The sequence below is a fragment of the Lolium perenne genome, chromosome 7, assembly GCF_019359855.2.
Source record: "Lolium perenne isolate Kyuss_39 chromosome 7, Kyuss_2.0, whole genome shotgun sequence".
Lineage (NCBI taxonomy): Eukaryota > Viridiplantae > Streptophyta > Magnoliopsida > Poales > Poaceae > Lolium > Lolium perenne.
The window spans coordinates 260,530,148-260,550,450 of NC_067250.2; the positions used below are offsets into that span (position 1 = coordinate 260,530,148).

The following is a 20,303-nucleotide window of genomic DNA, read 5'->3' on the forward strand; positions in this document are numbered from 1 at the left end:
GAAACTAACGAAAAGATAGTATTCTGTTGCAGGCGTCCTTTTTGTGATTCAAACAATGAACTATATATTTGGCCAACAAAACCTCGGCAGCTTCCGATTATTTTTAACAGGTTACAGAAACCAGGAGGTCAGTTGTCCAAATGGCATGGTTCATGTGAGCTTCCCGAACACCCCAAGCTGCTAAAAGTTATGAGCTGGCTTGTTACATGATCTAGGAGCATACACAACTCTAGCATCAACAAAGTTTAACCGTAGCCTAAACTTCATATCCTCAATCATCGACTCATCGTACCAATTGGAGCCAGTCCGTAATCTGCGGAAACCAAAGCATGCTTCATCCGATTTAGACAATCTGTCTCAAAGATGACCCGTCCAACTCCCATCTGTTCAGGTACGTGCATAGCATTGGAAAGAGCCAAGACCTCAGCGTGCAAAGCATCAAATACACTAGTAAGCGGACAAGCTTCCGATTTATATTTGCACAAATTGTTAGTCAAAATTATACCGAGTACCTAAATGGCTCTGGGATGCAGACTGCTGAATTTGTATACATTTATGCATTTCTCTCTGACCAAACTCACATGCTCCTTAATTTTGTGTGGCCAACGGTATGTGCCATATTTTCCACATCAGTTTACATATTTGGAGTTACTCCCTCCTATCCATTTTAATTGACTCAGATTCCAAGTCAATTAAAATGAATCAAAGGGAGTACTTCATTGTACCCGAAGTACAGGAGCAACGCACAGGGGGTAAAGACTAGTTTCAGGTTTCGCGTCCCATACAAACCAAGCCTAGAAGAGGTACAGTGCAGCTACCAAAAAAGATCAAATTCAATCGCAAGAGTTATATATACCAGCAAATAAAGAGCCATCTGCTATCAAAATTAAAATTTCGAAAGAATCATGAAAGGGAATACTACAATGCACGCAGTTTCCATTAAGATAGCCTATTGATCAGATAGTTTCTAGCTGATTCTGGGATGAGCCCAATGGGCATGATCAGGTGACAGCCGTATCAGGTCTTCAGAACATCCCAGACAATTAACACCACAGGAAAGGCCACCTCACTTCAAGTTTCAATTCAACATTCATGGTCATAAATATCAAGTGCAGACTAAGCAGTCTAGAGTTTTCAACCATACAACAGAAGTAGTTATTACACGAGTATCAGGGATGTATTCTTGTATTAGTATCGAATCATAACACAAATACAATGCCTCACCTCAGCTACTCTTGGTAATAATAGCGTAAGAGCATAAACTCAGGTACAGATGGACCTCGCAAATCCATGGCATTCATCTCTTCTTAAAACCATACTTCTTACGCTCGTAGAAGAGATCAGTCTTGGCGCTTCCTAGATTGACGATCTTCGGACATCCATCTCGGTCCTTCTCCTGCTGTGTACACTCCTTGCAGTAGTAGGCATCTGAGATGCCAACTCCACCACAGATGACACACCTTCCCTGGAATGAGCCATAGTTGCACTCATCGCAGACCCGGACAAGCGTACATGGGCGCACGTATGAGTCACAAACGACGCACTTGCCATCGCACTTCTCACACAAGCGACCAATAGCAATGCCAGGCTGCTTCCGGCACATGATGAGATCGGGATGATGTTTCGCCATGGCTGTCAGGTGCTAACCTGTCAAACCATATACAGATTCATATAAGATCACTGTAGACCAATGTCAATATGTATGTAACAGGGATAACAAGCAGAATAACAATTCATAGGTGATACATTCCCTCCTAAGAGAAGCAAATCATCAACAGAACTGTTTGTTGTAACCAACTAACCACTAGCAAGCAAGCAGGTGTTCAACTATTTGTTCCGAACAATAGAAGGCACACACTCTTTCAGAGCTAGTAATTCTCCAGCTTCACAACATGTGCCATTGTCAGTCAGGTTTATGAGAACTAACACAAGAGCAAGCTAGCTACTACAACTCATAATACATACAACAAATACAGAAGGCATGGTTCAAAATTCCACCAACAGCATTAAGATATATGCCTCGGCATCACTATGGGGTATTCATACATATTTGCACCGGATATCTTACAAAGAGAAACATCATCCTTCAGCAGCAAATGCATTACTATAGACATTTAAGTGAACCGATTCCAAAGCCTAAGAATATTGCCCAGTAAAGGTATCTCATCACAAAAAAGGTACAGTTCTGTGCAAGGGTATGACATCATAAAAGCATACTGTGACATGGTGACATCTAGGCACATGTTCCTCTCAAGTTACAGCAAGGTGCTGAACCCATGCTCTCACCAACTAGTGTGTGGAAAAACTTCCAACACGGTTATTTAAAGCTCTGAATGCTACCCCAAGATTCACCCTACAAATATGGTGTGTTCGGTGATGCAATTTAAAGGGCACAAATTCATTGATATTCCTAGTTCCGAAGTTGGAAGCTGCTCCACAACATTTACAATCAACGGTTGCAATTAAGAATCACCTAGTTAGGCACAGTTTTTCTGTTGATGTCATATATAATATGGGAACTGCAGTCTACTGAACATTTTGGTTATACTTGATTACTTGTTACTCCCAGCAAGTAGACTGAATTACTCAAATTATCAGATATCTGCGTATTAGAGCAGCCGACTAAAACTGCCAAGAGAAGTGCGATTGAGCTACTGCAACTAGCAAAGCACCAGCTCCAAGTACCATGGCATGCGACTGTTAAGTTGGACTGCTGGCCAAGCAGCAGTTCCGCCAACACCATCAATCATTAGCCGGGGCTGATCAGAAGAACAATCAAAAACAGCACAGACCCACGTTTTATGTTGAAAGCAACTGCAGTCCGGGATAGGATTGAGCAAGTACCCTGAATATTTGACAAAGATTCACAGATCAAACTAAACTACCAGCTTGTGTTGGGAGTTAGGCAGAAACAGAAATTGAGCCCATCATGCAAGCAATATCGTCACCAAAATTGCTAGCCTCCAATTCCATCTCCAATTTTAACAGGGGGAGGAATCTGCCTCCATGTTCTACCGCCCGTGGTCGCATAGGACCCAACAACACCGACAACCAACACATTTCATCAAACATCTCACGTGCACGAGCGCACAGACCCCAAACTCGGCCAAAATCAACTCATTCAAACCAGGGGGAGAAGTGGATAGGGCGTCCGCTCCCTTGCCACCGCAGGTGCTGCCGCGTTCACCGGTTGCCTCGCCGCGGCTGGGCCGATTTGGTCGTGCCCCACTGCCGCACACACGCGGGAGGGATAGGACAGCGTTCGCTGTCTTGGCGGTCGGTGTGCACGCGAGGTGATCCCATCTGATGCAGATCCCTAGTCCCCTACTCAAGCAGGGTCGATTCTAGATTTCTAGGGCGTATGTTCGTGATGAGGAACGGAACCACAGATCACCCGGAGAAGTTTTAGGGCTCGGTGGTCACGCACCTTCGAGAGGATGCGCTCGCTGTGGCGGTGCCGAGCTCCTCGCGGCGACGACGAGACGACGGAGAGGAGGCGGGCTGAGCTCGGCTAGGTCTCGCGGCGGCGGCGCGTCCGGATATAATTTGGCGGCGGCGCTTGATGCTGCTCCTAAACTCTACTAGAAGCTTATCGATGGCAAGTTGCACGATCTGTGCTCAAATAGAACATCTCGCACAATTCAACGGTTGGGATTGGCGCAACAGGTCCGGTATATTCCTTTGGCATCAGGGCCCACCTGTCGGCCTCGCAGTCTCCCTCATCCCTTTGGCACCTTCTCCGTGCGAGTTCCGGCACTAGGCCTCATCGTTAACGCCATTGGGCGCGCCAGTGGCTTCGGGTAATCCGCGCCGCCATTCGAGGAAAACATACCCCATGCAAGAGGAAGAAGGGGATCCATTCTCGTGTCTAAGCGGGAGGGGTTGGTCATGTCTCGGTACAAATCTCCCGTCTCTCGTGATTGAGAGAAGTGAAAATGCTCCTAAAAATGAGAAAGCTTAGCAATGATGCATACCGCCACAAATTTTCTATATAGCCCGAGTTGAGGTTCTTCGGCCACCACACGGTTTTCAACCATATTTTAGTAGCCGAACTATTCCATATCATACCAAACACTTCATTGCCAACACCAGTTGCACCAAACTTAGCTTGGAGCACACCGCATATTTCTTCTACGTCACACATACAATTATGGTCCCACCAACTTATCTTCCACCATTCTAATGATGGTACCCCACAAAAGTATGATGCTAACTTTGACCATTTATCCTCTTTTTTTGACTAAGTGGTTAGTAGTAGGAGTGTCGGTAGGAGTATCAGCTGAATCCTAATTCTTAAAATGCGTACCCACAAACGAGCTTGGTTCTAGAGAGCTGCAACAAGTTGCCTAAATATATAAGGTTTTTCGATAGTGCCTCGAAAAGGATATCTTCTGGCAATTATGTTGACTTGGACACATTTTCACTATGATGGGTGATGTACAACACTTAGTGCCAGAAGAGTTTTGTTGCCAAGTTTGCGAATGCGGTGGTTATGCCATCGATCAATAGGCAAATTTTCTTACCTTGTTGTTGGTACCCAACTACCCATTAGTGCACATGCAAATGAGATAGATGTGCATAGTTTGATCTGTCACATGTCTAGGTTGCCTAGGCTAACTAGTGTCACATATATTGTTGTCATGATATTAATATGGATTAAGATTTGTGCTTCCATAGACCTTCAAAACTGAAACGTTTTTCTGAGTGAAACACAAGAATGACTAAGATTAAATGATACATGTTCGAAATTAGGGGTAGGATGGCTGAGATTAAACAATACCACGATACCCCTTCGGGGATTTACACACTATTGTAAGATTTGAGGGGTCTATGAAGCACAAGCCATGGATTAAACAGATTCAAAAACTGGTTATTGTTTCAACAGTCTTTTGTTTGCATACTAGGTTCAGAGCAGATATCTATCTCAGCAATGCATGATTTTGGTAGCTCAATTTTGGATGATGTAGAAGAAGTTATTTTGATGATAACACCTAAAAGGAATGTGACATTATGTGGTAATGAAATATCAACCAAGCACATTGATGATGCTATTTGTAGTGGTTATAATGGAATCTAGCTACATGCTACATGATTAATGGTCCTCATGGAATTTGTGTACCTAATCTAAGGATAATTTAAAATTAGATGTTTGTGCATTTTTTTTTCTTTCATCGTGGAAGGTTCCAATTTTGTGGAGTTCTACATTTGGGACTAACCATGTAAACTTGGAGTTGTATTTTTGAAAAAACTACCTATGGATGAATGGTTGATAAATTAAGCTGAAATTTTAAATTCTACTTTGTGTGAATCAAAAATTTCAAGTTATAAAATGTAACCACAATTTTTGGTGTACATATTACCATTTTTAGCAGAACCATATCCATATTTGAGAAGGAAGCATTGAATTCTAAATTATGGGCTTCACCAAGGTCAGGGATGCCACATTGCCAATTTGCCACATCATACAGCCCACGCACTATGGCAAACTGGCAATCAGCGATGAACTTGTTCAGCTGGGCTAAGCCCATCTCCACCACACTGACTCCGCCGGCCACAGTCCTTCCTTCCTTCCTCGCCCTTCCCTTCCGCGTCCGGCCGGCGGATGGCCGCCTCCCGCCGGCTCGCGCGGAAGCTTCCCTCCATCATCTCCAAGCACCACCGCCTCATCTCGCCGGAGATCGAAACCTTGGACACCCTTGAGGAAGACTCCACCTCCCCACCCTCAATCCGCCTCGACCCCACCCTGCCGCTCCTCCCGCTCGCCGTCTCCCACCTCTCGCCGCCGACGCCCCTCCCGTCGCTCCCCTCCGCGCACGCCTCCTCTCCGGCCTCTCTCCTCCGCCTCATCCGCCGCGCGCGGCACCACCCGCGCCTCGCGCCGCTCGACCTCCACTTCCTCCTCGCGGCCGCCGCCGCCTCCCCGGCCTTCCGCCCCGACCACCGCCTCACGAGCCTCCTCGCCGCGCGCCTCGCCGCCTCCCGCCGCCTCCCCTCCCTCCGCCGCCTCCTCCAGCTCCTCATCTCGCGCCCCTGCCCCTGCGCCGACGGCTCCATCTTCGCCTGCCCCGACCTCCTCCCCACCTTCCGCAAGGCCATCCTCGCCTTCGCCACCTCCGGCGACATCCCTTCCGCCTCCTCCGCCCTCGCGTCCCTCCGCCGCGCGGCCGACTCGCCGCTCCCCGCCGAGTTCCACAACATCATCCTCCACGCCCTCGCCCGCCTCCGCCGCCACCACGACGCCATCGCCTTCTACAACGAGATGACCACCGTCCACCGCGTCGCCCCGGACGCCTACACCTTCAACACGCTCCTCAACAGCTCCTGCCACGCGGAAGGCGTGGATGCCGCCATGCGGTGGTTCGAGGAGATGCGGCGCCGAAACTGCACACCCACTGCCGTGAGCTTCAACACTCTCATGCGAGGCTTCTTCAGAGAAGGAAGGTACAAGGAGGGTATCAAGGTTGCTCACGAGATGCTGCAACTCGGCGCCGGGCTGTCGGTTGCTTCCATGGAGATTTTGGTTGGTGGTTTGTGCCGTGGCGGCCAGGCTTTGAAGGCGGCGGAGGTGCTTGCCGAGTTCTTGGTGGATGCGGTGGTGCCCGAAGGGTTCGATTGCCTGGGGCTGGTTGAGTCTCTGTGCCGCGGTGGACGCGTGGAAAGAGCAGTGGAGGTGCTGGAGCTGGCATTGGAGAAGAACAGGGCATGCTGTTTGAGTGTCCCTGCTGGCGTAACGGTTTTGGAGTGCTTGCTCAAGTCCGGGAAGCTGGATGAGGTGTGCTTGCTCATGGGCAGGATGGTCGGGGAGGGGGTTGTCCCGGATACCATTTCCTGCAACTGTATCTTTGAGGCACTTTGTGAAGCTGAGAGGACTTCTGATGCAAACAGGCTGAGGATACTGGCCAAGGAGAAGGGTTTTAAGGCGGATGGTGTGACATATAGCATGCTGGTGCAGGGGTTTGGTAGGGAAGGGAGGAGGAAGGAAGGCGAGGCTGTGTTGGATGAAATGCTCGATTTAGGGTTTATACCAAACATTACAGCCTACAACAGGCTTCTTGATAGCTTACATATGCGGAGATCCTTTCATTAACAAGCGACAATTTCAAATCATGTTTATGCTCCAAACTTTTCTGAGTCACACAGAAGCATATCAAACTGGAAGCATACCACAGAGTTGGTCCACAGACTCTGAGAACATACAACAAAACATGGGACAATGACAGATGACACCAGCGGTGTTGTCAATAAGTTGCCAAGTTCCAAGGTATCAGATGGTAGATGCAGAATAAAAGGGCAGAGTAAAGGTGTCCTATGGTATTTGATCTTGCCCTCTGCCCATTTTTTCATGAAAAAGGAAATATGAATTTCTCCATTCATTGGACCCTAGTTTTCTGGCCACTGTCCATTGGCAAGTTGATATTCCAAATGCAATCCCACTTAATGATTTATGTGACAAATTGTGCTGTTTGAATTGTATGGTTTTTGGGTGGATGTTCTTCTCATTTTGCTCAAAATTTAATTTATTCCTATTGCTTTACCAGGTTTGAACGCCTTGCTGTTTGGAAGTTTTTGTAACAAACAAAATCATATTGTAGTATCGTGTTTCCCTAAATTTCACAGATCAATTGTACCAAGATCTTTTGGATCGAAACTGCCTCGTCCCATCTGATGATTTGACATGTGCGGTTATGATGGTTGAATAGTTTTGCTAGGGAGCTGCCTTAATATTCTTATTCTTATGTGTACTGTACGAATATTATAGCTCTCGGTTGCCAAATAATTGGGGAAATACAATATTTAGACATATTACAAAGGAAAAGATAACAATAATGTAGACATAGGGAGCTATCTTACTGTAATTTTTCTTATTTCTGGATTCTATAGGTATTATAGTACCCTGGTCTGCATGAGTTGGAGTGTTACAGTGCCTGGAGGCTGTAGACATAGGAAATCCTATACAATGATTTCTTCCTATGGTACAGCACTCAGAAGTGTAGCATTCGGTTGATCACAATACATGATAGGACTTGACAATTCATTTGTGAAATATTTGAATAACTCTATACAAGAAGATCATTTTCTATGCTTGAATAGAACACTGAATGATAAGCTTCCCAACAGGTGCTAGATGGCGATCCAATATTTCCCTTGCAACTGTCATGTTCGGATTGGCAAGGCTGACAAGGTTAGTGATCCTGGTTAAGTACTTTGAGAAATAGCTGAGAAGTCTGGAACTAATATTCCTTGTAAATCAGGCAAAGCTTCTGCTACTCTGCTATTTTTGTTAGTAATCAGTCACTAGAGGCCATCTACTGCATTATATTTCATGGACCTTGACCGTTTGGAGGATTTCCTTTTTTTTTTTGTAATACTATCATATCATGAACCAAATATGTTTACATGTCCTTTTAGTAACATTATCTATGAAACATGCCAGTGACAATAACCACCCAGTTTCTCAAAATGCAAGTTGGCTTCCATAATTTGAACACACACAATCCCACATTATTGTGCGTGCTAGAAGTGATGATTATCATCTCCCCTTAATCGGCATGGCTATCTCTCCATCTGTTTTATGCAATGGAGTCAGGCTCTCTTCAATTAAACCAATTCTCAAACCAGGGGGCGTCTCGTCAAGAGATGTATGTACCTTGGTGATTAAAACTTGAAAGAATGGTTTTGAGAGCTCCAGAACTAGGGTCATAGCCTCATAGGTGTGCACCTTTTTTTTTTGAACTTGTCGTAAACCTTGTGCGTGCTTGAAACGATGGTTGTCTTGTTCCCTGACCTGCAAAATTGTCAATAGAACCCATATCTGTTCCCACGACCAATTGCCAGGGGTATAATCCAGCAGTTTACGTATCTCCAAAGTGCTGCCATAAGGTCTAGCATGAAGGTCGCTGACCATACACAGTTTTTTTTTTTTTTTTTGAGATTAAGAGCTGTGATATATCAATCCAATACAAGCTGATTCTTAACACAGGCTGGTGCTACACCAAACCAAGATCTACATAACTTATTGTCACAGCCTTCCTTTGCTAGACGGACCATACACAGTTGGTTATCCACCACTGCTAGGTGTTCTTTTTTAATGTCTGCCCAGTGTGGCAGTCCCTCCTTGAAAGAAAACGACTATGTGCTCTGAGCCCTGTGCCTATGACGCCCCCCCTGCTCCGCTCAGGCGCCCTCTGAAGCATAGCAAGCGGTTCTCGCTGATTCTCTCACCCTTCTTTCAGATCTGGTGTCCATGGTGGCTTCTTCCTCCTCGTCCGGTGGAGGAGTGCCCGATTGTATCAGGTTTGTGCAGTTCCTCAATGTTGATGGTGGCTCCGTTGCAGGCAGCACAGACTGACCACCCTGCTCTGCCGCAAGAGCCATGTAGTCAGCCTCCTCCGTTGCGCAAGTTGCTCTTGCGTTTGAGATCCGGCAGGAGGCTGGTCAGGTGGGAGGTGGCCCTTGAAATGGAAGGAAAGTGCTTCAACTGCTTCAGGGATGGCCATGTCAACTCATTTCTTGTTCAATTTTTAAGGGGGTCCAGAATCTTTATCCTCCTCGGCGAGATCCAGGAGCTCAATGACGAGTGCAGTTAGGGATCAACCTCCAGGAGGTTGTATTTCGTACTCCCTTGCGTGGAGTTACTCCTGGTATTCCTTTGTGTATATTTTCGTATGTTAGTGTGTGGTAAATAAATCCCAAGATTTCACCAAAACCTATCAACATGAGATCTGGTGTTGAAGATATTGATGCAAAGAACCCAATATCAAAATCGTTCGTAATTTAGATGAAATATTTCAGTTTTGACTTTTGTTTTTGGAAGCGAATGCAAAAAAAAAAAAAAACTTCAATCCAGTAGATCCGCATACTACTATTTTCCCTCATCCCATGTGAACTCCCACGCTGAAAATTTTGACTTTTGTTTTTGGGGTGGATAGTCGATTGGTGTGTGGGCTGCTGAACTCGTGAGCCCAACTGCACATAAGTGGGCCGTCCCCCAAGGGACGTGGGATAGTCGGACGTTTTGCAAAAGAAAAAAAAAGGTTCTTTCTAATCGCTAGTTCGGCTCCCCTCGACACCGAGAACTAGCCTTTGCCTGAGCCGCCGCCCTCCCTGGTCGCGGAACCCTGCCACCTCCATGCGAAGAAGCTGCTGCGAGTAGGAGGGTTAGAGCGCGATTTATCTTGTTGGTAAGAAAGCTAGGTATAGCGATCTCTTTATAACCTCACAAAAACGAAAACAAAAGTTGAGGCTCTTGCCTTATATCGTTTCAAACGAAATTCGAGGTTAATCAGACTAAGGTCTATGCTCCTCTCATTGCAGACAATCTCGACAAATTACCCCGGTCCAGCGGAAGCAGCAGATGCTGGGGGTGAAAGAGATGGCACGTAGCAGCAAGAGGAAAATCAGTGCCACGTCGTCCTGTGGGGTGACCCTATGCAACAAGAGGAGCAAGAGTGCTGCTGTATCCGTGTCGCTCCCAGACGAGATGCTGATGCAGGTGCTACTTCGGCTTCCCATCAAAACCATCCTCCGCTTCAAGGCCGTCTGCCGCTCGTGGGCTGCGCTGCTTTCCTCCGATGAATTCCGCACCCTCCACATGGAAATCACTAGGACGGCGCCAGAAGAACTGAAGATACTGATTGTATCACCGACAGAAAGATTTGACTCCACTGGCATATACTCATGCTCGCCGCTCGGTCCCAGAAGAAACGACCAGCTTCTGTTCACTCTTGACCATGCCCGCCGTGACTCTGTGAAAGTTCTGACGCCCATACCGTGCCGTGGCCTCACACTTTTGTTCGATGATGTCACGCCGGCTTACTACCTCTGCAATGCAGCCACACGGGCAGTCACACGCCTACCACCTTTTGGTGAAGCGTTTGATTCGTTCTCTGCTGGACTGGGATTTGATGTCCGGAGACGGCAGCACAAGGTGGTGAGGTTGATCAACGAGATGGGGATGGTCAAGTGTGAAGTGTACACGCCTGGAAGTGATTGCTGGAGGCCGGCTGCCAGAGGAGTACCCTTCAGGTTGTGCTGTGTTGCAACAAGTGCTCTGTGTAATGCAGAGGACAACACAGCATCACCGGTGTTTGCAAACGGATGCCTGCATTGGTTGGTTGCTCCTTACAATCTAAATGCAAAGCCAAGAACTGCTATCTTATCCTTTTCTGTTGCAGAGGAGACCTTCACGTCTGTACGAGCACCAACCTTCGGACCAACAGTGCGTACATTACCCTTCCCCTTCATAGCATCAGGAGGATTAACAGATCAGTGGTTCCCCTGGCACTGGGCTGGTCGGGCATCAGAAGAACACCTAACAGTGGTGGATAACCAACTCTGTATGGTCCGTGACCTTCGCACTAACCCTTACGGTAGCACTTTGGAGATATGGAAGCTGCTAGATTATAGTGCTGGCCATTGGTCGCTGAATCATTGTATCAATTTGTCTGGGCGTGCGGGGAGAGATCTACGTGAGCCACAGATCGTGTCAGTTATTGGCAATTGCAGGCCAGGGAAGAAGATAATCATCGGTTCTAGCACGCACAAGGTCCATGACACCTTTAAAAAACAGGTTCACACCTATGACCCTAGTTCTGGAGCGCTCAAAACCATTCTTTCAGTCACCGAGACGCACACATCTCTTAACGAGACGCCCCCTGGTCTAAGATTCGGTTTAATTGAAGAGAGCCTTACTCCAGTGCATAAAACAGGTGAAGAGATAGCCTTGTCACTTACCCTGGCTAAGGTGACTAAAGAAATTCTACTCCGTCTGCCAGCTAAATCAGCCGTACAGTCCAAAGCTGTCTGCAAGCAGTGGCTCAGACTGATTGAGAGTGAAAACTTCATTGAGACATACTCTAAACATAAGAACATGGATAAAAGGCCAAAGGTCATGCTTATTGGAAAAGGTTCTGGACACCTGGGCTTCAGTTTTGCTCCCTTAAATGGATGGATCAGAGAAGCTCCTAAGCACATTGCATTACTTTGTAGAAAAGTGATTTGCTCCAAGCCTTGCCATGGGCTCAACCTGATAAGCACGGAGACAGATAACTATTTGTACAACGCATGTACAGGTTTCTACAGGGTCTACCATAGCAAGAAGCCAAAGATGCACCTGCCCTCGAGAGCCTGCAGAGTACATAAAGCAGAACAGCATGCTTTCACAGTCGGGAACAAGAATGTTGGCTTGACATTCGACCCTTTGACTCGTGAGCATGTTGTTGTGGAAATGTCTTATAACCTGAAGGACTACAAATCTCGCCAATATAACTTGGAATGCACATTGCGGTGGTGTAATTCTCGGGGTCATGCACGAGAGAATTTTGTACCAGTACCACCTCTGCCTGTGAATGAAATGCCACCTGCCTATGTTGAAGGGGTGCTGTACTGGATGAGTGAACCAAGACTGGGGCGGAGCCATAAACGGGTCATTGTCTCTTTTGACATTACTAGGAACAAGTTTGATGTCATCCCTTGCCCACCATGCATTGCAATGTGGAATAGCACAAGTTCCTGTCGTGCATATGTGGTTGAGCTTGAGGGAGTTTTATGTGCTATTTTAACAGATCCATTGGCAAACAGTTTAGATGTATGGAAGCTAGAGCATGGCCAATGGGGTAGATCATATTCCATCTGCTTGAAAGCATCGCCTGACTATTCCCTTGGGACAAATGTCGTGGTGCCATTAGCTGTTGATCCCTATGACTGCAGGATACTTCTGAACAGCGGGAGGAAAGTAGGTCTATATGATCCAGTGGAGCAAACAGTTGAAACTCTGTATTCACTTGATCAGGTACATGATGCTGCAAGTACGACACATCTTAGTGTTTGTCAAGGATCTGACATTAATAAGTACAGACATCCTGATCCGTCCAATCCATCTTTGTCAGGGAGTAATTTGACATGCTCCAGAGACCAACAATCAGGGGAGATAAATAGACTGGACACTGAATTTTTGCCTCTTGTTCCTATGTTATATGAGGAGAGCTTAAAATGGTATCCGTCTGTGGTCAAAGCAAGAATGTCGCGGTGACACATTGTCAAATGCTAGCTATTCCATTCTTATTTAGGGCGATTATATCTTGGGCATCTTTTTAAATACTAATATAGCTGGCTTGCATGCTGGCGAACTGCAAGAAAAAAAAAACTATGTTGTGTGTTACTCCTGTGGCCAAAGAAAATTACTTATGTTTACCTTATTTGTATGAATAAGGTTGTAAAGATCATATTGACATTCCTTGGCGACATACTATATTTATTGTTATTCTGGTGTTATTTTGCTTCATTAAGGGGGTGTCAGATCAGCAGCCATCGCACTTCGCACATCCTTTTACTGGAGTCAAGAAAATTTGTTAGTACTTGTGTGCAAGAGCATGAAGCTGGCTTGGTTGCACCGCCGTCTATGTATAGCACATCTTGGTGTTATTGCCTCATAACTAGTTTTCTTTTGTTTCCACTGCCCAATTTCAGGTGCAACTGTTTTCTTTCTTATATTTCTGCCATGGTGTTGATCTTAATACACTACGTGCGATTTTGCCGGCTGTCCCTAGAACTGGCTTTTCCTGCACTAACAAACTCGAGCTTATGATCGAATAGGACGATTATTAGCAGCAAACATTCAAAATGTGGATTAGCTCCACGTTGTTCCAGAATATGGTACAGTCACTAAACTTTTCTTATCCGGTCCACTCTGATGGCAGTCTGCGTTGAGAATATTTATTGTTCTTAAGGTGCTATCAACACTTAAATCATACCCACAAGGCTTTCGCCTTGAAAATTAACATGTCGTTAGTCAATATCAAGCATAATTGCATTGAATTGTTTTGTTACTTATAGTCCTGCAATTAGGAGATCTGTTTTCCTAATCGAATTACCACCACATGATATGCTCACTGCAGTACCGCTGGTCACCCCTCTAGTGTGAGGGTTTGCCACTTCCTCCATTAATTCACGGGTGGTCCTAAAGATTAGCAAAGCTTTGTAGTTTGGCAAGGAAAGGAATTCATGCATGTTGTATAATTTTTTTTCTAAAACGGAGATGAAAGTTTTGCGTCATCTATTAATCAAGAAGAGGGTGCTCAGATTTTAGAAGAAAACCGAGCAAAAACCTACAACCACATGAAACGCACAAAAACAACACACTTACACGCACCCACAACCAAGCCTAACATAGACCCAAACAACATGGCGCACCCACACAAGCCAACACAAGGGACCACCAAACACGACACTCCATCACCGTGTTGACAAAGACATGCCATGAAATTGAGAGAATCCATCAATCAACCGTGGATCGAGGATAGGCAGCAACCATGGTGGCAAGAAAATCGCATACCTCTCTAGCGATGACCGCTCCATGTACCATTGCCAACAGTCCAGACATAGAAATCCCATCACCAATAAGAACCACCTTCCTATCGGACTAAGGCGAGAGAGAGAGACTGCAGGGTCAACAACACCATGTTGTATAATTTTCTTCTTTATAGATTACCAAAATTGTTAAAATGCAGGAAGTTGGTTCAATAATAAGAAATGTTTTTTAGAGTTAAATGATACTGAATGTAAATTAATTCTTGTTGGCCTCTAGGAGTCAGAAGTGCACATTGTCTTGCTTTATATAGAGATGTATCCATCACCAAATTTTAATACAATGAGAAGTCAAGTGTTTTGTCATTATTCTAAGAATTTTCTTTTGTTGAAATCTCATGATAGATGGGTAATTTAACTTATGTCGCTGGTAGATTTTGGATCATTTATTTTTCCCAGGGAAGAGGACTAGCTGTATCAAAGGGGGAGGCATGCTCATATTTTTCATTTATGTATAGTAACAGCTCAACTCGAACAAGCCTTCCAGTGTTTTTGTTTGGTCAATAATCTTCATGTATGGACCTATGGTGTATCTGCATATTCACCTCAACGTTGCCTGATATTCAGCAAGAGCAATCAGAGTGATAGTTTAGAACTTCCTCATGATGATTTTACCACTGAAGCAACTTCATTCTTGTTCTGACCTTCAGTTGTAATTCTGCACAGAGGACTGCAATTCTTGGATGGGCCGAAGGTGGTAAACCAGCTATTTTCCATGTTTATTAATATACACGTTACATTCCTTTCATACTGATAAAAATGTTTACTGTTAACTTGGGAACCAAGAGCTAATATGCAGCTTGGTATGACAATGTCTGTTACCGTAGGATAGCGATCTTAATTTGCAAAATAGATGCAGCAAGTTTTACTGAGGTGAGACTTGAGATGTGCGGTACAGTTGACACTGATTGGATATGTCGTTATTGTCAAAGTGGACTTTCATGATGAAACAAAGTCACAATATTTTTCTCTCAAAAAATACAAAGCTTGCGTCTTGATGCATTGATAGAAAGAGCAGAGTTATAACTTTCCAAGCCTAAGGCTAGGAGGAACAGCAACAACCGCAAAAGACTAATACAACCAATGACACCAAACAAAACCTAGTCTAGATGCCATATCCATACAAGCGTGATGGACACATGTTGTGCCATAGGAAGAGAGTCTCCAGTTCTTGAAAAGAAGGGCATAATTGGGTAGCTCCTACTTTTGAGAAGACAAAATCGTGGGCCAGTGGGCTCGCACCATCACTAGTGCCGAGACCGTGGAGCTGCTAGACATCGCCTGTGGTTTGAATGCTGCACCACCACACACCACCACCTCCCTCGCCTATCGCGACAAACGCCTGCATCAGCCAGTTGATCCCTGTCGAGTGTCCACGTGCAATCAACACGCCATAGCTGGTGGTCCACTATGGCCGATTACCCATACCACCCATCGTAGCCGCCCTGGAAAGATGCAAGCGCAACTAGGATTCACCTAGTAGAGCCACTTACGTGTCAACATGGGGCAGACCTTGAAGAGCAACCCCTCCGAGGAAAAGTGACATTGTTCGATCGCTAGATCCTGGTGTTCACCGAGAGACTAGACCACAATGGATGTAGGTTTTTTTTTTGAGAGTAAGCAATTGCGTACCTTATTTTTATAGAAGGCAGAAAAAGAGTTTTACAAGAAAGACAACACGCTGTGCCAACGATTGTCGGAAGCCACCACACCCACACACCATCAATGGATGTAGGTGAATCCATTTTCCTGGGCAATGCCACCAAGGGAATGAGGCATGAGAGTGACATCGTCCTGACACCTACACTGACAAAGATCAAGCATGGTACCAATCAAGTCATACCATCAATTTGTGAAGGGTACGCTGCTGTAAATTTGAGTTTGTTGATGCTCCTTTATTTTCTTTTTTAGTTGACTGCTTCTTTTTTCCCTTTTATTTATAGCTGGTTGAGATGCTTTGATCTTCCACTTGAACAAAAAACAAACAATGCTAATCATTTTGCATCTGCCTCTAGGTAACTTAATTAATATGTTTCCCAACCAGCCAGCAGGGAAACATAGATTTGTCGTCACGATGTGATACATGGTACATACTCCAATGATGAGCCAAATCGACAACCGCTAATTTCTCTTTGAGAAAAAGCAGGTCGTAACGTCTCTTGTAATTGGATATATTTGAATATGCGACCCTGCCGTTGCTAACCGAAGCTGTTCTATTGCTAACCAGTTTTGTCAATCAAGATTGCTTGGTTTATTTGTCATTGACGTGATTTTCTTTCAAAACTGATTGACGGATATATACAGTACTTCTAAAAGAAATTCCTAACAGAATTGGCCACGGTACGCCAGAGCGCAGTTCACCGTAGAAACAACAAACCACTGAGCCTAACAGCATGTTCCACAAAGTGCGGATTGCGGATATCTGAGGTCACTTTCTTGCCCCAAAACCAATGCCTGTGAGGCTCTAAATCTATTCTTCACCCGTTATGCTGTTCTCTTGTCACATGAAGATTTCAGGTACACACCACGGTAATTTGGGCATGTACGTTGTACTTTCAAGTGTCCTAGCTAGCATCCTTACGATTTTGACTTCGAACTAAGAGGCCAAAACATAGTACAACTGATTTCTGTTCGAAATGATTGGGGGAGTAAAATAGTCGTTGATAATAAGCACGCGTGTATAGGTCAAAGCCACAACCGGCGTCGTTATAGGTCAAATACTTCAATAAACACACCGCCAAGTTATGTATAGCTAGCTCCAGCTAACTGTCGAGATTCACCGGTACTAGGACATGCATGCAACTTCCTTAAGAAAAGGGACATCCATGCAGGCATGCAGCTAATGTCAACGCCTACAAACTTGTCTTCAATTAGCTGTGTTGCGGGCGGTCCCCGTGTTCATAGACAAGAATATATTGCCTAATAATTTTGTGATTATTGACATCGAAATATTCCTCAAATTTCTTATTTAATGTAATTTTTCAAACTGACTAATCATTACATACATGCATCGGCAATGTAAACCTCTCTATAAATACATCGAGTGCCTTGATCGTCACACCATCAAGCAGCATACATTCTTTCTTAGAGGTATATTTGCTACCCATTTGACACTCCCCTCACAGTTTCGCCCAAATCTAGTCGTTTCGCCAAGAACTCTAGGAAAATGAGTGGGACGGTGAAGCTGACATGCCTGCAGCTGCTCATGGTAGCCTTCGCTACGCTCATCACCATGTCATCTGCAGGTTTGCAGTATGGTTTCTACAACGCGTCATGCCCGAACGCCGAGCAAATGGTCACGAGTGTCGTCAATGGTTTGATCGACGCTAATCCTGCTGTTGCTCCGGCATTAATCCGTTTGATCTTCCATGACTGCTTTGTTGCGGTACGTAATCTACTTTCAGTTTCGTAAATGTACGGCTTTATTGTTTCTGTTCTTAATTGTGGTGTTGCACCAAAAACAAAAAAAAAAAAATACTACAGTCCAACACGATAAACTCAGTAAACTAATACAGTACTATTTTGGGTAACAACCTAGTGAGATATATAAACTTTGCTTCAGACTGTGATTTTATCTCCATTAATCAATTACTTACATCATTGTACGGTAGATAGTTCTACAATGGAGTATAATAAAAGTCTAGACAAGTCACTTTGGGGTAAATATCTTGACTTTCTCTAGTCATTATGTTGTTGCAAATGCTAGATATATTTGATACTCCCTCCGTCCCAGTTCGCAAGGCAAAGTTCCAAAAAATATTTGTCCCAAAATGTCTCACCTCCTAGACACATTTGCATTTAATGTGGGAGAAAAATTGATTCATTATTGCATGCAAAAGACTCCTCCTTTCGTATCCCACCAATTAATGGGTATAAAATAAAGTTCTTTTTAATTTCCCAATTAATTGCAGCGTCGATGTTAACGTTTTTACGTGGAAATTTAGAGCCAATGAGAATTCACCTTGGGCCAAGATATTTGAAAACTTTGCCTTGCGAACTGGGACAGAGGGAGTATCATCTAGATATTAATATATTCCTTTGATGAAAAAATACAAGTCTTATGGTTATTCAGGTGCTTTTGCTTTGAGCTAACAGCTTTGTCTGCTGATATCTTTAGGGCTGTGACGCTTCCATCCTCCTGGACCCCACGAGCGCCAACGGTTCGCCGGAGAAGACATCCATTCCCCTGGCCGTGGCCGGGTATAACGCCGTCGACCAGATCAAGACGGCCGTCGAGGCCGCGTGCCCCGGGACGGTCTCCTGTGCCGACATCGTGGCCTTCGCCGCCCGCGACTCGGTCGCGAAAGCCGCGGGCTACTACTACCCCGTCGACTCCGGCCGACGCGACGGCAGCGTGTCCACCGGTTTCAGCATCCTCACGAACATGCCGTCCCCTTTGTTCAACCGATCGGACCTCGTCGCCCGCTTCATCCAGAAGAAGCTCACCGTCGTCGACCTCGTGGCGCTCTCCGGCGCGCACTCCATCGGCGTAGCGCACTGCTCCACCTTCACCAAGCGGCTGTACCCCACGGTGGACCCGACGCTGGACGCCACCTTCGCGGCGGACCTCAAGAAGAGGTGCCCAGCGCCGGCTCGCGGCGTGCCAGACAACCTGGTGAACAACAGTGTGGTGACGCCGGCGATACTGGGCAACCAGTACTACGGTAATGCCATGGGCAAGAAAGTGCTGTTCAACTCGGACGCGACGCTGCTCACCGGCAGCGACACGGCGACGCTGGTTGCGCAGATGGAAGCCGACCCCGCGAAATGGATTGCGCAGTTCGCGGTGTCGATGGTCAACATGGGAAGGATAGGCGTGCTCACGGGGACGCAGGGGCAGGTCAGGAAGAACTGCCGTGTCGTAAATAGCTAAATCTTCAAGGCTCCGATCTCAATTTGTTTAATTTGTTTGTTACTTACATTTCATTGTACCGCGTGTTGCAATCGAAAATGTTCTTTTGATCTCGGGCACAGATGCACCTGTTTTCTGTGTTGCTCTCTGCACCTTATGGTCCCACCATTGTGCTGGTATTTACAGCCCTGTCGGGTGCCAAGTGTTAGCGATACAGTTTAATTTGACGGAGTGGACCGGCTTTGCAAACAATCTGTACATCCTCCGCACTCATGCCTCTGCTCTCACTATACAACCATGATCTCATCTGGATCTAGCACTACAGCGTAATCATATCCTGCTAGATCTCACTCTTTCTATCTAGTAGTAGCAGCGTAGTACGGTTTAGTGATATTGTGATATTGTAATGCTTACCTTGGAGACTGGCGCTTGCCCATTCTTCAGTCGCAGGATGCTTATGTTCTTGCAAGGCCAGCAGCAGATTCAGGTCAACCCAAAGCTCTGTCAGTCCGCCCAAAACGTCTGGCATACTCCCGTCAAACCGTGACCCACCATAGCAGTGTAGCACATACAACGAACCTGCCAAAACCTGTCAGAACACACATCTTGATACCATACGAACGGCCCACAAAACGAGTCTATCTAAGCTCGGGACCAGAAACACCTCACCCGGGATAGTTAAGTTCCCTCCTCGTGCCAGTGTTTTAGTTAGCTGATGTGTGTGTCAAATTCTTTCCTCATTTTCCGTTGAATTTAACTTTGAAGAACAACATTTTATTAGAAAAAAATCCTATTTATCACAATGTTCGTTTTCCGTTATTTGGTTAAGGAGTAGTTGTTTTCATTTAATTTCAATAAATTTAAAAATAAATAGACACATTCATCCTGGTTTAAATGTAAAGTTTACACTATCGACCAAACAAGTTAAACAAGGTGGAAATAACTGGATGAAAATAAATGTGTGAGCACCGCTACATATCTTAGAAGAGCACTAAGCTCCCAGGTTGGACGCGTCCCTGGGAGAGTCACCCACGTGGGTCCTACCTCGCGCGCTGGCGTGGTGGTGCGACTCGGCGTCTGGAGGCGG

The 20,303-nt window shown here is 45.5% G+C and overlaps 3 protein-coding genes across 7 annotated transcripts; 2 read left to right on the top strand and 1 right to left on the bottom strand.

Annotated features, from left to right (window-relative positions):
• Positions 1 to 1,066: 1,066 nt before the first annotated feature.
• On the bottom strand, positions 1,067 to 3,601 carry LOC127313059 (PHD finger-like domain-containing protein 5A). The gene is made up of 2 exons (XM_051343595.2): positions 3,428 to 3,601; positions 1,067 to 1,647 (listed from the first exon to the last, which is right to left on the bottom strand). The coding sequence occupies exon 2, from the start codon at positions 1,628 to 1,630 to the stop codon at positions 1,298 to 1,300; it is 333 nt and encodes a 110-aa protein (XP_051199555.1). The 5' UTR covers positions 1,631 to 1,647; positions 3,428 to 3,601; the 3' UTR covers positions 1,067 to 1,297.
• Positions 3,602 to 5,518: 1,917 nt separating this feature from the next.
• On the top strand, positions 5,519 to 13,234 carry LOC127313057 (uncharacterized). Of its 5 annotated transcripts, none has more exons than XM_051343593.2 (4): positions 5,519 to 7,311; positions 8,119 to 8,182; positions 9,234 to 9,294; positions 9,380 to 9,758. In XM_051343593.2, exon 1 carries the CDS (start codon positions 5,603 to 5,605, stop codon positions 7,085 to 7,087), a length of 1,485 nt encoding a protein of 494 aa, XP_051199553.1. In that variant the 5' UTR covers positions 5,519 to 5,602; the 3' UTR covers positions 7,088 to 7,311; positions 8,119 to 8,182; positions 9,234 to 9,294; positions 9,380 to 9,758. The 5 variants fall into 5 exon arrangements, with proteins under 5 accessions (XP_051199553.1, XP_051199552.1, XP_051199551.1 ...); XM_051343590.2 differs by lacking the exons at positions 9,234 to 9,294; positions 9,380 to 9,758 and adding exons at positions 10,315 to 12,790; positions 12,888 to 13,029 and having other exon boundaries at positions 7,091 to 7,311; XM_051343592.2 differs by having other exon boundaries at positions 9,234 to 9,758.
• A 4,215-nt stretch (positions 13,235 to 17,449) lies between these two features.
• On the top strand, positions 17,450 to 19,291 carry LOC127311827 (peroxidase 2). Its single transcript, XM_051342303.2, has 2 exons — positions 17,450 to 17,749; positions 18,482 to 19,291. The coding sequence occupies exons 1-2, from the start codon at positions 17,531 to 17,533 to the stop codon at positions 19,235 to 19,237; spliced, it is 975 nt and encodes a 324-aa protein (XP_051198263.1). The 5' UTR covers positions 17,450 to 17,530; the 3' UTR covers positions 19,238 to 19,291.
• The last annotated feature ends 1,012 nt before the right edge of the window (positions 19,292 to 20,303 follow it).